The 15,991-nt window shown below is 38.9% G+C and overlaps 1 protein-coding gene across 2 annotated transcripts in view; it reads left to right on the top strand.

Annotated features, from left to right (window-relative positions):
* Nucleotides 1-2,923, top strand: part of TBC1D19 (TBC1 domain family member 19) — a 162,127-nt gene extending 159,204 nt beyond the window's left edge. For both annotated transcript variants that reach the window (XM_025385502.1, XM_025385503.1), the window contains 2 exons: nt 1,664-1,734; nt 2,716-2,923. In XM_025385502.1, coding sequence (XP_025241287.1) covers nt 1,664-1,734; nt 2,716-2,790 — 146 coding nt within the window. In that variant the 3' untranslated portion in view covers nt 2,791-2,923. The remainder of the gene's footprint in view (nt 1-1,663; nt 1,735-2,715) is intronic.
* Nucleotides 2,924-15,991: the final 13,068 nt, after the last annotated feature.

Genomic DNA, 15,991 nt, shown 5'->3' on the forward strand with positions numbered 1-15,991 from the left:
AATATATGTGTTTGCATTAGGTATGCACTATACCTAGGAACCAGTCTTCCAAATAATTTTGAATATTTCTTTTTCATTTTTTTTGTTTTCTGTTTTTTGTTTTTTTGAGACAAGGTCTCACTCTGTTACCCAGGCTAGAGCGCAGTGGCACAAGCATAGCTCACTACAGCCTAGAACTCCTGGGTCAAGCATTCCTCTGCCTCAGTCTCCCAAGTAGCTGGGACTATAGGCATGCACCACCATGCCTGGCTTATTTTTTAAATTTTTTGTAGAGACCAGGGTCTTGCTTTGTTTTCCAGTCTGGTCTTCAACTCCTAGGCTCACACAATCCTCCTGTCTCAGCCTCCCAAAGCACTGGGATTGCAGGCATGAGTCACTGTGCCCAGTATTTTGAATATTTCTTACCATTAATTTCCTAAACTTCAATGACTTGTTGGGTAGAGAATCCACTACCATCACTGGTGATGGAGAGAAAAGGAGGTAAGTCAAGAGTTAACTCCAAGCAGTACCATCTCCTTGTCAGGGTCACCTGCCTTTTAAATGGGTCCTTCTATTGTTTATGACTCACTCCCTCACATGGAGTTTTATGGTAGGTTATATAAGTTTTGCATGTTAGCGTTGCTCTTTTTCCATGTGCATATGTTTAATGGAAACAATAATCCAAATGTTATTTTTAATTTTTTTTTAAGAGACAGGTTTTTGCCATGTTGCCCAGGCTGTCAAACTCCTGAGCTCAAGACACTTCTCCTGCCTCAGCTTCCCAGTTAGCTGGTACTACAGGTGTGCACCACCATGCCTGGCCTCCAGTGTTGTTTTCTACTTAATGTATATTATTGATCTTTAAGTTGTCTTGTAATGTTTGGATTTTTTTGAAGTTTCACTTCTTTTTTCCTGTAGCCAACATTAAATTAAATGTCAATATCAATCCCACAGCAGCCCTCCATACAGATATATCCATTTGTGAAACTCTTAAGAAATTCAGTGTTGTGTATAAAAATTTAACGAAAAATTATAAAAATATTTTTTAAGAAAAGGCTTTAAAGCCACATTTCTATCAGGACACTTCCTTGGTACATATGAAACATAATCTATTTAAAAATTCAGCCTCCATATAACGTTTCAGAAGCCTCTCTACTACATTAGGAAGAAATACCTGCACCAAAATAAACCTTAATCTGTAAGACAGTCATTAGGCCAGGCATAGTGGCTCACCCCTGTAATCCCAGCACTTTGGGAGGGTGAGGCAGGATGATCACTTGAGCCCAGGAATTCAAGACCAGCCTAGGCAACATAGTAAGACCTTATCTCTATTAAAAAAAAAAAAAAACAAACAAAAAAACTCATTAGATCTTCATGCCATTTTAAAACGGTTTAAGTTGTAGATTTGAAAGAAATAACTTTTAAAATGGCCTTTTTAAAGAACACTGAATTTTTCTTTTTCTCAAAACTGTGGTGTTCAGTTTGTCTGGCCATCAGTCACTGTTCTTTAGAGCAGACAATTTCTGTTCATCATAAGACCTTAACTCAGAATGCGGGGATGTGGTCGATTGTGTAAAGCACTAGTTCTGAATTTCCATGCAGTGGGTTTTGGGTATAGCATAGCAGTAACCGTGCTGGGCTGATGAGTAGGCGAACAGTTGAAATAGTGTGCATTCTTTTCCAGTGCTGGCAGCTGCCGTGTTTGCTTTCCGAGCAGTGAACCTGATGGAGGTGACATCACTGGCTGCAGCTGAAGTAAGGATAAGTTTCACTCAGATGGGATGGAAATAGTTTCTGAGGGATTGCCAGGCTGTCATTTTAGTGTCTGATGCATAGGACACGCATTACTTGCAGCCAGATTTTTTAAGTTGGGTAAAACCTGTTAAGTTATGAGCTAATAATACTTAAGGATTCAAATTTCTTTAATTACTTGAGAAAAGTCTTCTTATGAAGGAGTAATAAACAAGATTATTATAGGAAACCATTATAACCATATGGGAAACCAGATACCTGGTAATTTTAGTAGAAACAATTGGGGTTTATGTTGCATTTTTTTATTGTTCATGTCGATGCATTATTTTCACAGAAGGAAAACTACTTGAGAGAGTTAAAGAGCATGTATTTGGGTGATATAGTGAAGATACATGGGCTTTTTTGGTTATTTAAAATTGTGAGTTAATTATTTAAAGCTGATTTCTTGTCAGTGATATAATTTATACCTGAAATATGGTTCAATTAAATAGTGCTTACTGTATTATTCTATTTGTTATCTTTCACAGAAATATAAATTTTTCCTTAAAATAGCTGCCTGCATTTTTGTTTAAAGGGAAGAGGATGTTTATGCATCTTGCAACTGAATAAACATTAGTTCCATCTCAAAATGACTTCCTGCAGTCAGTCAGTCCTTACACTAGAATAACAGGACTAGGAATCATAATGTACGCTTATTTATAGAAGCAAGTTGAAATGTTAGACCTGTTATAAACTCTTGCTACCTTGTATATTTGAAGAACACTGAGGCTAACATCCAGGTTATTTTCTGCAGCACGTTTTAGCATTTTGCACATGTACTACCATTAAGATATTCTGAAAAGAGAAGGAAAGTTGTAGCTTTAGTACTAAGATTTAGGACAAATCCAAAGACGAGCTTAGTGTCAAAATTACATAGTAATTATGTTTACCTTATCTCATAGACTTCGCTTTGCCATTAATAATTCTTTTTATTTTTTGTTTCAGGCAGTTCTTGCTGACCTTTCTACTTTAAAAGTAATGCCTCTTCTTCAAATTTTTCTGTTTGCTACTGTCACCTGATCTTCTTCACAGTCACTGACAACACATCTAGTTTTTCATTAGAAACAAATCATGAACTATGCAAACTCTGCATAAAACCAAAATGAAACTTTGCATATAAGCCAATAAAGATCATGTTCCCTCTTCAGTTAAACCTAAGTAGTTTCTCACTTTTTGAAACAATAACTCTGCACCAAATATTGCATCGCATGCTGCTGATTTTCAAGAGAGAAGCAATAAACACAACTTCTGCTAAATTGAGCATTATATATATAATATTATAATATATATATAATCCTGACTTGTAAATGGCATGTAATAATATATGCAATAAGAACTAAATATACTGTAATAAACTTCAAGAGGTAATGTAGCTTCTTGGATAATTCTTTTATGTCAGTTTATAAATTTATCTCTAGATAATGTATTGTTTTGTCTCATAAATTGCTCTTCACTCAGAGCCAGGGGTGGAGTAGGGTGTGAGAACACTTGAAAAAGATAATGTTTTTAAGTAGGAATTCAAAAGTTGCTTAAATGATGTTTTAAGCAACTTTTTACACCCCAGGGATTTTCTACATTTCTCTCCATTTTATTTCTCTCTTTAAACATCTCTACTGGGGAAGGTCGAATACAGTTGTCTCCGTCTAGCAATATTTTATGCTTGACTCTCTGAAAGTCAGAAAATTATAGTTGATCCCTTTTCACTTCTCAACCTTCCTTCTCTTGCTTAGAAGACTTGACATTGCCAAGACCTGTTGCCAGCTTCTGTTACTTTGTAACTATGCAAGGAAGACACCCAAGAGAATGAGGAGTCAAAACCACATTCACTTTTGCTGAAGCTTGGTTTCACAAGGTATACTTCTGGGGCAGAGCCCCTGAGAGAGATTAAAAGTAGGTAGTAGGCATTCATTCTAAACTGCAGACATTATGCAAGGCATCAGCCTTATTTTGGGCTTTATTATAAGTGAAGGGTCTTATTTTATATTACTTCCTAAAGACCTACCATTTCTGTAATATGGAGGAAAAAGTATGTGGGGGAAAAAGTCCGAAAGCTATTGTCCTTTGATTTTAGTTTCAAATTTAAGATGCTGATCACTTCACTAAAACTAAATCAGTAGATTGATACTCTTATTGATTGCCTAGAATTTTATTTTTACCCAAATGTATTTTATGAATCTTTTATTTTGGCAGTATATATTAGGAAAAATGCTTGTTGATTTCCTAAGAGCTGAATAATAATTTATTCCACGATTGATTCTTAATAAACCCCATTTTATTGCTTTTGAAGGTGATGCAGTTATAATCCTATGGTTTGCCATTCTTTGTTTCCGAATGTACATTAATTGACAGGAAAAGCACACACCCATGACTATTATCTACTCAGAAAATGGCTAAATATTAGGAAGAGAGTGAGTTTTAAATGATCTGGTTCACCTGCATACAGATATGCCCATCTTTGACTTTTTTCTTTAGGAGAATATGCTTTAGCTTTTTTTAAAGAGGCAATGTAATAGTGTAGTACACTAGACTGGAGAATTCTGGTCCTCAGATGGGGGAATTTTGGTCCTCCTGTAAATTCCTAGATAATTTAAGCTCTCTTACCTGTAATTGGGGTTGAGGGACTGGTAACAAATGGTAGGAAATTATTGTATCTGCTCCATTTACCTTACAGGTAGGTAAGGACCTGTAGGACCAAATAAGAAAATACTATATTTGAAAGTAATTTTTAAAACTGCAAAGCACCAAGCAAATGAAGGATATTGTTGGTACTTAGTTTGTATATGACGTTTTAAGGACAAGTAGTAGAAGATGATAGATGAAGACTGCACAATTTCATTAGCATTTCTATCATTTAACCTGATAATTTAAGACTCTGTCTGTAAAAATGAATGGACCATGCCATAGCAGATCCTTTCATTTGAAACAGGTGGCTCTAGGCAGTAGATCTAAATCTGAATCCGAAAGCCAGACTTGGTTGACAACCACCCACTTTGCTGCTTCCCCAGACCCCTCTCTGCCAAGCACTGCTCTTGGCTGCTTGTTAAAACACTGCACTGAGGGTCATCGGGCTGCCTTACCCACGCTTTTTTTTTTTTTTTTTTTTTTTTTTTTTTGACGCAGTCTGGCTCTGTCACCCAGGCTGGAGTGCAGTGATACGATCTCGGCTCACTGAAACCTCCACCTCCTGGGTTCAAGTGACTCTCCTGCCTCAGCCTCACAAGTAGCTGGGACTACAGGCATGCGCCATAACACCTGGCTGATTTTTTGTATTTTTAGTAGAGACGGGTTTTCACCATGTCAGCCAGCCAGGTCTCGAACTCCTGACCTCAAGTGATCCTCCCGCCTCAGCCTCCCAAAGTGCTGGGATTACAGGCGTGAGTGACCACGCCAGACCTGTCCACTCCATCTTTAACCACGCCTCCTTAGGCTCCCTCATTTGACTTCCTTTCTCTTGCATCCTCCTGTGCCATCTCCTCCCAACCCCTGACACCCCCTTCACAACTGCTCTGCCAGTGATTACAAAGATTGGAGTGAATAGTGATACACTGGCATTGGTGTAGCCTAATAGGCGGTTCTTCAGGATGTCAGTTCACCCGCTAATGTGATACGTTATGACTTTATAGTATGGAAGAGTTTATTGAATAATGGTTTTGTTGAGAATGCTTTGGTAATGCAGTGTTCTGGCTAATTGAAATTTCCAGCTTGTCTTAACTTCACAACACCCCACACTCAGTATGTACTCTCTCCTCCTATTTTGCAGGGAAAATAGAGACCATTAAGCTTGAGTTGTCTCAGCCTTCTATTTCAGAATTTAGCTTTATCTCTCCCCCCAGATTTATCTCCTTCCTTCTTGCATTAAGAAGTGTCTAGTCTAGTCTAGTCCTATAGTTCTCTGAATGCAGATTTGATTGTGCCACTTCTATGCTTCAAAAACTCAACAACTTCTCATTGCCTAAAGGATAAAGGCTAGGCTCTGTAGCATAACAGGAAAAAGTTTTCATCGCTTGGCCTTTTCATTCTTATGTTCCCACAGTGACCCATTATCCTGTACTTCAGCCTCACTGGGTTCCATGCTGATTCTCAACCAGATATGGCTCTTCATTTTGTTTCTGCCAAAATCTTCTCCATTTCTCAAGGCCTCCCTCAAAAATTTTTCTCTGTTGTGAAGATACCATGGAACCTGTAAATTAAATTAATTATGCCCTTCTTGTTCTCATAAAACTGTTCATCCACTCATGTGATGCTTATAGTATTAACTGATAGCTTTTTGGATATGTGTTCTGATTTTGTTACTTTATTCTGAAGGCAGTTTTCATTGACTTGTCTGTCCTAAATGTGGAAGATGCAAGCAGAAATTTGTCCATATATGTCTGTATCCCTTGACCTACTCAGAAATTGTTAGGATCTGTTTTCTATAAAACATAATTTCTCCTTTGTATCTAGTCTTCCTTCTTCCACAAATGCTCTGATTTTTCTTTAGCGATCTACCCCTTCCCCATGTGCATCAGGTGAGGCTGACTTGCATCCCCAGGACCTCTGGGTCCTAGCCAAGTAGTCACCATGTATTGTTCCTCTGGCCAAGGGGATTGCTTCAGGACCAACGCAAAATCTGAGACCAATGGGAGTTAGTGAAACTTAATTAGGAAGCTTTGGTTTAATCTTTCAGGGAAGCTACATATGAAAAAGAAAGAATGTAGGGTGTGTAGCTGCTGCAGTCTAGGAATGGAGAGAAGGAAAAGCTACACATTTGGCCTTGTTGATCCCCAGATCGTGCTGCATCAGTCTACCTCTGAACTGTTTTTTTTACAAGACCCAAAGGATTTTCTTTGCAACAAAAAGGATCGTAATTGATGGCAGTTATTTTCCTTTTAGGTGATGCACAATAATAGGGGTATCATTATTTGGTATAGAACTCATTATTATTTGATTATTATTATATTATTATATTATTATTTGATTATTATTATAGATCATTATTTGGTCTACACACTGCTCAAACTAGAGTAGTATATATTTTAACTTCTTCTAATCAAGACACAACCATGACCTTACAAGGATAAATTGTATATTTCATACCTACTGAACTACTCGAAATACCTAATACAAGGTACATATTTTGCCTTTAGCCCTTTGCCCTTATGGCTTCCTCTGCTTAGAATGCCTTCTCTTCCCTCTTTACCTAACTCTTACTTGTACATCAAAACGCATCTCAGGTGTTACATCATCAGGGAAGACTGCTTCTCTTATGAATCCTCAACCCCTACATATACATGAGATGTATTATAATCAAGTTAGCTTGTCCTCACTCCCACTGTACTGTGACTCCTTGAGGACAAAATTGGATTCTTTTTCAGCCATATATCTCTAGAATCTAGCATTGTGTTTGCCCCATAATAGGCTTTAGTAAATGTTTATTGAATGAACAAATGAAGTCATCTATTCTAATTCACTAATTTTACTGATAAAGGAATTTGCCTATCCAGTGTCACACAGCTATTTTACCCACCAAGTTGACTTGTGGAGTTGCCTTTGGAAGTCTAAAAGGAAAGAATATTTTCAGAGGGAAAAATGAAATGGTTCTGTCACTCTTTTTTTTTCATTTAAGTTAACTTTATTAAGGTATAATTTAATGTACAATAAAATTATATGTATATTTTATGTAAAATAAAATGCATTCTAAGTGTACAGTTCTATAAGGCTTAACAAATGTATATACCCATGTCACCACCACCACATCAAGGTATAGAACATTTCCATCACCCAAAATAGTTCCTTTTGTGCCCCTCCCCATCCAATCCCCCATACACACTCATCCACTTGGAGTGGATGAGTACACACCCCATACACACTCCAACCACTCATCTGCTTCTGTCCGTAAAGATTAGATTCATCTTTTCTAGAGTTTCATGTAAATGGAATCATCCATATGTACTTTTTTGTGTCTGGCTTCTTTTGCTCAGCATGTTTTGAGATTCATCCATATTATGTGATCAGTAGTTCATTCCTTTTTATTACTGCCTAGGATTTCATTGTATGAGTATTTCACAATTTGTTTATTTACCATTGTTAATGTACATTCATGGTGTTTTCAGTTTGGGTGTATTATGGATACAGCTACTATAAACATTTGTGCACAAGCCTTCATGTGGACATATATCTTAATATTTCTGGGGTAAATACCTTAGGAGTAGGATTTCTGGGTTATGTGTAAGCACGTGTTTAACTTAGAAGGAGGCCTCCACACTCTTCTGAAGTGGTTCTACTGTTTTACATTGCCACCAACAGTATATGAGTTCGTATTTCCCAATCCTTACTACCAACACTTGGTGTTGTCATATTAGTCATTCTAATAAGTGGTTTTAATTTGTATTTTCCTAATGATATTGAGCATATTTTCATACTTATTTGCCATTTATACATATTCTTTTGTAAAGTATCTGTTCAAATCTTTTGTCCATTTTAAATCAATAATCTTACTAAGTTATAGGCTGGGTGTGGTGGCTTACACCTATAATCCCAGCACTTTGGAAGGCCAAGGCAGGCAGATGGCTTGAGCCCAGGAGTTCAAGACCAGCTTGGGCAACATGATAAAACCACGTCCCTACAAAAAAAATACAAAAAAATTAACCAGTCATGGTGGCGCACACCTGTAATTTCAGCTACTGGGGGTGGGGGTGGGATGCTGAAGTGGAAGGATAGTTTGAGGCTAGAAGTTAAGGCTGCAGTGAGCTGTGATCCCGCCACTGCATTCCAGCCTGGATGTCAGAGTGAGACCTTGTCTCAAAACAAAGTTGTAAGGAGTCCTTATTCTGGATGCAGCATATGATTTGCAAAATTTTATCCCAGCAGCCGGGCGCGGTGGCTCAAGCCTGTAATCCCAGCACTTTGGGAGGCCGAGACGGGCGGATCACGAGTTCAGGAGATCGAGACCATCCTGGCTAACACGGTGAAACCCCGTCTCTACTAAAATACAAAAAAAAAATTAGCCGGGCGAGGTGGCGGGCGCCTGTAGTCCCAGCTACTCGGGAGGCTGAGGCAGGAGAATGGCGTGAACCCGGGAGGCGGGGCTTGCAGTGAGCTGAGATCCGGCCACTGCACTCCAGCCTGGGCAACAGAGCCAGACTCCGTCTCAAAAAAAAAAAAAAAAAAAAAAATTTTATCCCAGCCTATGGGAGAGTTAATTTTCTTAACTATGAGATAGTTAATATTCTTAACTGTCTTTTAAAGAGAAAAAGTTTTAATTTTGTTGAGGTTCAATTTATCTGTTTTTTTCTTTTATGGTTTATATTTTTTGCTTCAAGAAATCTTTGCTTAAGTCAAAGTCACAAAGATTTGTTTTCCCTATGTTTTTTTCTAGAAACTTTAAAGATTAACTCATACATTTAGGTTTATGATCCCTTTTTTCCAAGTTAATTTTTGTGTATGGTGCAAGTTAAGGGTTGAGGTTTTGTTTTTGCACATGAATATAAGCCATTTGTGAAGAGACTTGTCTTTTCCCTTTTACATCACTACCTTTGTATAAAATTAACTGATTATGTGTATGGGCTGGTTTCTGGACCCTCTATTCTGTTCATGAATTTTTGTCTAACCTAATTTCAATATTGCACTCTCTTGATTTTTGTAGTTTTATAGTAAATCTTGAAATCAGGTAGTGTAAGTCTTCTAACTTTATTCACGTATGTTAAAATTATTTGGCCATTCTAGCTTCTTCGTATTTCTAAAGAACTTTTTAATCTGCACCAAAAGAAGTAAAAAGTCTGCTTTGATTTTTATTCAGATAGCATTGGCTTAATAGATCAGTCTGGAAATAATTGATATCTTTAACAATGCTGAGTCCTCCAATCCATAAACATGGTGTATCTCTCTATTTATTTAGATCTGCTTTAATTTTACAAAAGATTACTACAAAAGTAATCTTTTGTAGTTTTCAGTGTGCAATTCTTTCACATATTTTGTTAAAATTATCCCTACTTCTTTCACATTTTTTGATGCTATTGTATTTAAATAATGATATTTTTATTTTAATTTCCAATCTTTTGTTATTAAGATGTAAATGCAATTGATATTTTATATTGACCTTGCATCCTGAGACCTTGCTAAGCTTACTACTTCTACTATCCTTTTTTGTAGCCTCCCTGGAATTTTCCATATATACAGTATGTCATCCATAAATAAATAAAATTTGGTTTGTTTCTTTCAAATACATATACTCTTTTTCTTTCCTTATTCACTGACTAGAACTTGCAATTGAATACAGAAGTGTTGCATCTCACCTAATTTTAAAGGAAATGTACTTATTTCTTGAATAAGTGTAACAAATATTTTTCAATATTTATAAACAATAGTTTGGCCAATTTAGGTATAAAACAATGGGGGAGGATGGGCACGGTGGCTCACGCCTGTAATCTCAGCACTTTGGGAGGCCAAGGTGGGCAGATCACTTGAGATCAGGAGCTCGAGACCAGTCTCGCCAACATGGTGAAACCCCGTCTCTACTAAAAATACAAAAAAAAAAAAAAAAAAATTAGCTAGGTATGGTGGCACATGCCTGTAATCCCAGCTACTTGGGAGGCTGAGGCAGGAGAATCACTTGAACCTGGGAGATGAAGGTTACAGTGAGCTGAGGTTGTGCCACCACACTTCGACCTGAGGGACAGAGTGAAACTCTGTCTCAAAATAAATAAATAAATAAAACAGTAGGGGAAATTGAGACGGATTCAGAAGGAAGTGGGGAGCAATATTGAAATACAGAGAAGATAGGTTAAGTTTTATGTTGCTGATCATTCACATGGCTTCTTAAAATTATCCTTTTAACTTAAACAGTTGGCTTCAGGTATTATCAATGCCTTTGTCATATTAATTAGAAAATGGTTTTTAATTACTTATTCAACTATTCTTTATCCTTAAAACTTTTTTTCTTAGATATATGGTGTACATATACTTACTCAACAAACATTGAATACTTACTCAGAGCAAGATACTGTGCTGGGCCTTCAATGTATACAGGTATTCATGTGATTGCTTTTTCAGTATCAAATGTGGTAAGAGACAGTACCCCCTATGACAATAGAATCTTAGCACTTCTTTCTTAAAGTAACGGCGCCATCCTTCCTGTGATAGGAAAAATAATGATTCCTCAAAGATATTCAGTTCTAATTCCTGAAAACGCTGTATATGTTTCCTTACCAGCAAAAGGGACTTGTTGATGTTATTAACAATTTTGAGATGGGGAGATTATCCTGGATTATCAGGCGGGCCCAATGTAATGACAAGTGTTCTTACAATTGAAAGTGAAACAGAGAAACAGAAGGGTATGAGTCACGGAGGGATTTGAAGGTGTCACACAGCTGGCTTTAAAAATGGAGGGAGAGTCCATGAGCCAAGAAATACAGGCAGCCTCTAGAAGCTGGAAGGAAATGGAGTCTCCCTGTGACCCTCCAGAAGGAATGTATCCCTACTGACACCTTGATTGTAGGACTTTTGGCCTCCAGAACTGTAAGATAATAATGTTGTATTGTTTTAAGCTCCTATGTGGGTCATAGTTTGTGACAGCAATAAGAGACAATCCATCTCCTCTCAGCTAAATGAAGTTTACTGTATTAACCGTAACATATGAAAATAATAAGTTCACATTGTTTCAATAACCCTTTTAATAAAATAGTTGATTCTACCTGTCTAATTTCTCTTGTGTGGTAATTTCGAATGTAAGCCAAAAATAAAATTCTAAGACCTCCCAACCATCTAAATGGACCTCCTCTTCAGCCAGGGCTCTTAAAATTTAACCTGAAAGACTGGTTCAGGCCATAAAGGGAAGTGGGGGTCGGACATGCCTCACTATACCTCTCCAGCATTAAAATCAACACAGACTTTTGATGAGAAACATTTTACAGCCTGTTCTCCCTGAAGCCCACTAGCTAAAAGCTTTATCTGCATGAGAAAACTTTGGTCTCCAAACATTCCTTTCTATTGATCCCAGGTTTTTAGACAAACTCAACCAATTGTCAACCAGGAAATGTTTAAATTTACCTATAGCCTTGAAACCTCCCCGCCTGAGTTGTCCTGCCTTTCTGGACCAAACCAATGGCTTTCTTTCTTTTTTTTATTTTGAGACAGAGTCTCGCTCTGCCACCCAGGCTGGAGTGCAGTCGTGCAATCTCGGCTCACTGCAAGCTCTGCCTCCAGGGTTCGCACCATTCTCATGCCTCGGCCTCCCAAGTAGCTGGGACAACAGGTGCCCCCCCACCACCCGGCTACATTTTTTGTATTTGTTGTTGTTGTTGAGACAGAGTCTCGCTCTGTTGCCCAGGCTGGAGTGCAGTGGCCGGATCTCAGCTCACTGCAAGCTCCGCCTCCCGGGTTCACGCCATTCTCCTGCCTCAGCCTCCCGAGTAGCTGGGACTACAGACGCCCGCCACCTCGCCCGGCTAGGTTTTTGTATTTTTTAGTAGAGACGGGGTTTCACCGTGTTAGCCAGGATGGTCTCGATCTCCTGACCTTGTGATCCGCCCGTCTCGGCCATTTTTTTGTATTTTTAATAGAGACAGGGTTTCACCATGTTAGCCAGGATGTTCTCGATCTCCTGACCTCGTGATCTGCCTGCCTGGGCCTCCCAAAGTGCTGGGATTACAGGTGTGAGCCACCACGCCCGGCCCAATGTCTTTCTTAAATGTACTTGATTGATGAAGCATGCCTCCCTAAAATGTATAAAACCAAGCTGCATCCCAACAACCTTGGGCACATGTCCTCAGGACTTCCTGAGGCTGTGTCAAGGGCACGCATCCTCAACCTTGACAAAATAAACTTTCTAAATTAACTGAGATCTGTCTCAGATTTTCTGGGTCTACACAAGTAAGATAAAATACATAAAAGTATCTTGAATACTAACTTCTACTGCTCTGGTACTGACAGGGAAAAGACCACAGAAAGTTGGGCAAGTGTGATGGAGGAAGAGGGGTGTTCGGGGTAGTATATCACCAAGTCCTAATGTTTTCTTCTGTGTGGAAGGAGCTCGCTGGTGTAATTGACCTTGTGTCCTAAGACTTTGCTGAACTTACTACTCCTACTATCCTTTGTTGCAGCGTCCCTAGGTGATGTACAGTATGTTATCTATAAATAGGCAATTTTGCTTCTTTCAAATATGTATGCCTGTTGTCTGTCATTTCTTATTTGCTGACTAGAACTTGCAATCAAATATAAAAGTGTTACAGCTCACCTAATTTTAAATGAAATGTATTTCTTTTTTGAATAAGTTTAAGAAGTATTTTAAGATATTTATCAATGTAATATTTTGGCTGATAGCTGGCCCTCACTCCCTCCTCCCCTGGAGAAGGATGAATTATATTATTGATGAGGTCGGGATATGACAGTGGGCATTTAAAGCCAACCTTCTTCTCTTATCTTTTTCACGGAATCCAGCTGCCCACAGTGAACTGTTCTGCACTGCTCCTCTATTCCCTGAGCTTTACAGAGTCTAGATCCCATGGTACAGAATTGGGGGTGGGGGAGAAGATGGCTGTAGCGTTCAGGAGTCTGTGTCTAACTCAGTTTTTAAAAGCCAAGGAGCCCGTGACTAACTCAGTTTTTAAAAGTCCTTGCTGTAAAACTAAGTCACATTCCTTGGGATTAACTTTAGCAGTAAGAAAGATGATATATCATCTTCATCTGCTTTCACCAGCCTAGATTTTAATTTTCTCTCTCAAGTACTGCTGAACTCAGGCAGGAAGAAGAGTGCTGTTTATTGGACTCCAAATCTCATTCAACAGAACAAAGAAGTTGAGGTTTGCAAGGAAGAACCTATAATGATGGGTCATGGAATATAAACTAGAAAAGAAGAGAAATAAAAGGTAAGGAGGGGTTGGTGATGGGTATGGATAAAGAGGGGTGGATGGATTAAAGGTTACAACAAAAAAAATAAAAGCACTTCTGAGAGAAGGGTAATTTTGAAGGCACATAACCTGGAAGGTTAATATGGGTAGTCAGAATGTGATATTTGCATTTGAAATGTTGGAGATGGTGCCATTTTTATTGATGCAAAAATGTAAGGCATATGGATAGCTGAAATAGGGCAGAAGAAAATATCATTGACAATATGAGGTAGTAAAAAATGGTGTTAGATGAATCGTTAGCATACATGCTGAAGCCACAAAGGACAACAGGAGTAGGGTAGGGATAAAGAAGAAAACTGAGTTGCGAGCTCACTTCCCTGAGAATGAGGAGGAAAGACCCAGAGACTACTAGTAGGTGACAGCAGCATGGAGGGGGAAGAGTAGTAGAACCAGATGGCTGAGCCTCAAAGGAGCAGAAGGGGTTTGCAAGAAGGAAGGAGGAATAACACTCTAAAATTGGCATTGAGGAGTAAGGTTGGTGCTGAAGCACTTTGGGGGAGGAGAGAAAAAAAGTTTGAAAGGGCTTCAGAGAAACCACGTCCCCAAGATATAGCCTGCTTTTAGTTGAGACTGGGAATAGATCTCCAGAAAAGATACTGAAAACCCCAGGATTTTATTGAACTCATATTGGGGGTTAGGAATTCCAAAGAGGTAGGGGGGAATGGTTTATTAAGAAGGGGAATTTGGGGATGAGGGAGGTGGGGAGCAAATTAGGTCAGATTAAGGGAAGAAAATTTTTAGGTAACTGATGCCTGGAGAGTAAGTCCTGATAAGGAGTGGAATAAACGGGGATGTGTAGATGAACCGTCTCCTCAGAGGTGACTGAGCAATAAACTCTACTGCTGTGGTCTAGATCATTTGTCTCTGGGGAGGGGCACCTACTGCCTCAGGAAGCCTGACATAGTCTAATCAAAGTCAGTTGCTTCTTAGACAGCAGGAGTGTGGTAGTCTCTGCTCTCTCACTACACTAGTTTGGTGACTCACCTATTTTTTCTTATCTTGTGAATTTGGTTCTCCTCTCTTCTCTTCTGACTTCTGCCTGTTTGTTGTTTCTACTTACTCCTGGCATGGGGAGGGATTATCTTCAGACAAAATAATTCCTCCTTTATAAATGGAATCACTCCAAAGTTTTCTTGAAATATAAAGCAATAAATTATTTTCTACACACAACTTAATTTGCACCCATAACACACGCATGATACTCTGCCAAGACTTGGGTGATGGACTGACCCATGGTGGGGAGGTGGGAAGAGTGTATGTGAAAGACACAGATACAGAGAGAGAGGCATATTATTTTTTATGTTGATGGACTTCCTCCCCTAGTGTAGGAGAAAAGTAGATGAGTATTTCATGCGTGAGAGCCTAAAGAAAATGAGAAGAACTGAATACATGTCTGGAAAGAAAGATTTGAGTCTGAGGATGGCAAATAGAACTTCACCCTGAGAGTGGTTCCCAACTCTGTCAGAGGTCTGAATAATGCCAGGCTGGTGGCCAAATACAGAAATGTTGTAATGGAGCACTGTATGAGGAACAGGACCTACACTCTCCTCAACAGAAGGCCAACGCAGTGTTTCAGCCCTAAGACAAGGTCAGTGGCCTCAGCCAGAGAATAGGAACAACACCTTGCTTGACCTTCCAGACTTCTCTTACCAATGTAAATATGCAACCACTGTGTGAGAACACCTCCCAGATTCTCAGGTCTTTCTCCACTCCTAGGCAACCACCAGACACCTACGCCATGTGAGGGAGGTAGTTGAAAGGGAAGGGGAGAGTTTCTACACCCATGCTTTGTAGAGAACTATGCATATTAGTAACACCTGGCCTGGAGACAGAAGGAATAGTCACTACTGTTGCAAACTAATATTTTCACAATATACCCATATTTTTTGTTTAGATTCTACCAGGCATGGACTTGAATCCCAGCTCCACTATTTACTAGCTGTGTGACCTTGGTAATATTACTTAACCTTTAAGCCTTGATCTCTTCATCTATAAAATGTAAATCAGTACCAATAGGGCTAGTTACTCTAAAGATTAAATGAGATAATGCATGTAGAATACTTAATCTAAGCACTTTACTAAGAAGAAGGAATCCATTGTTATCATCAAGGGACATACAATTAATAGGTATGTAGTAATGCATAAAATAGCAAGCTCAGAACAATAAGACCCATCAAAAGTGCTCTGCCATTTTTAGGGTTTCATGAACAATAAATCTGGGAGGCCAGGCATGGGGGCTCATGTCTGTAATCCTAACACTTTGAGAGGTTGAGGCAGGGGGGTTGCTTGAGCCCAGGAGTACAAGGCCGTAATGAGCCATGGTCATGCCACTGCAC

This window comes from Theropithecus gelada, chromosome 5 (genome assembly GCF_003255815.1).
Source record: "Theropithecus gelada isolate Dixy chromosome 5, Tgel_1.0, whole genome shotgun sequence".
Lineage (NCBI taxonomy): Eukaryota > Metazoa > Chordata > Mammalia > Primates > Cercopithecidae > Theropithecus > Theropithecus gelada.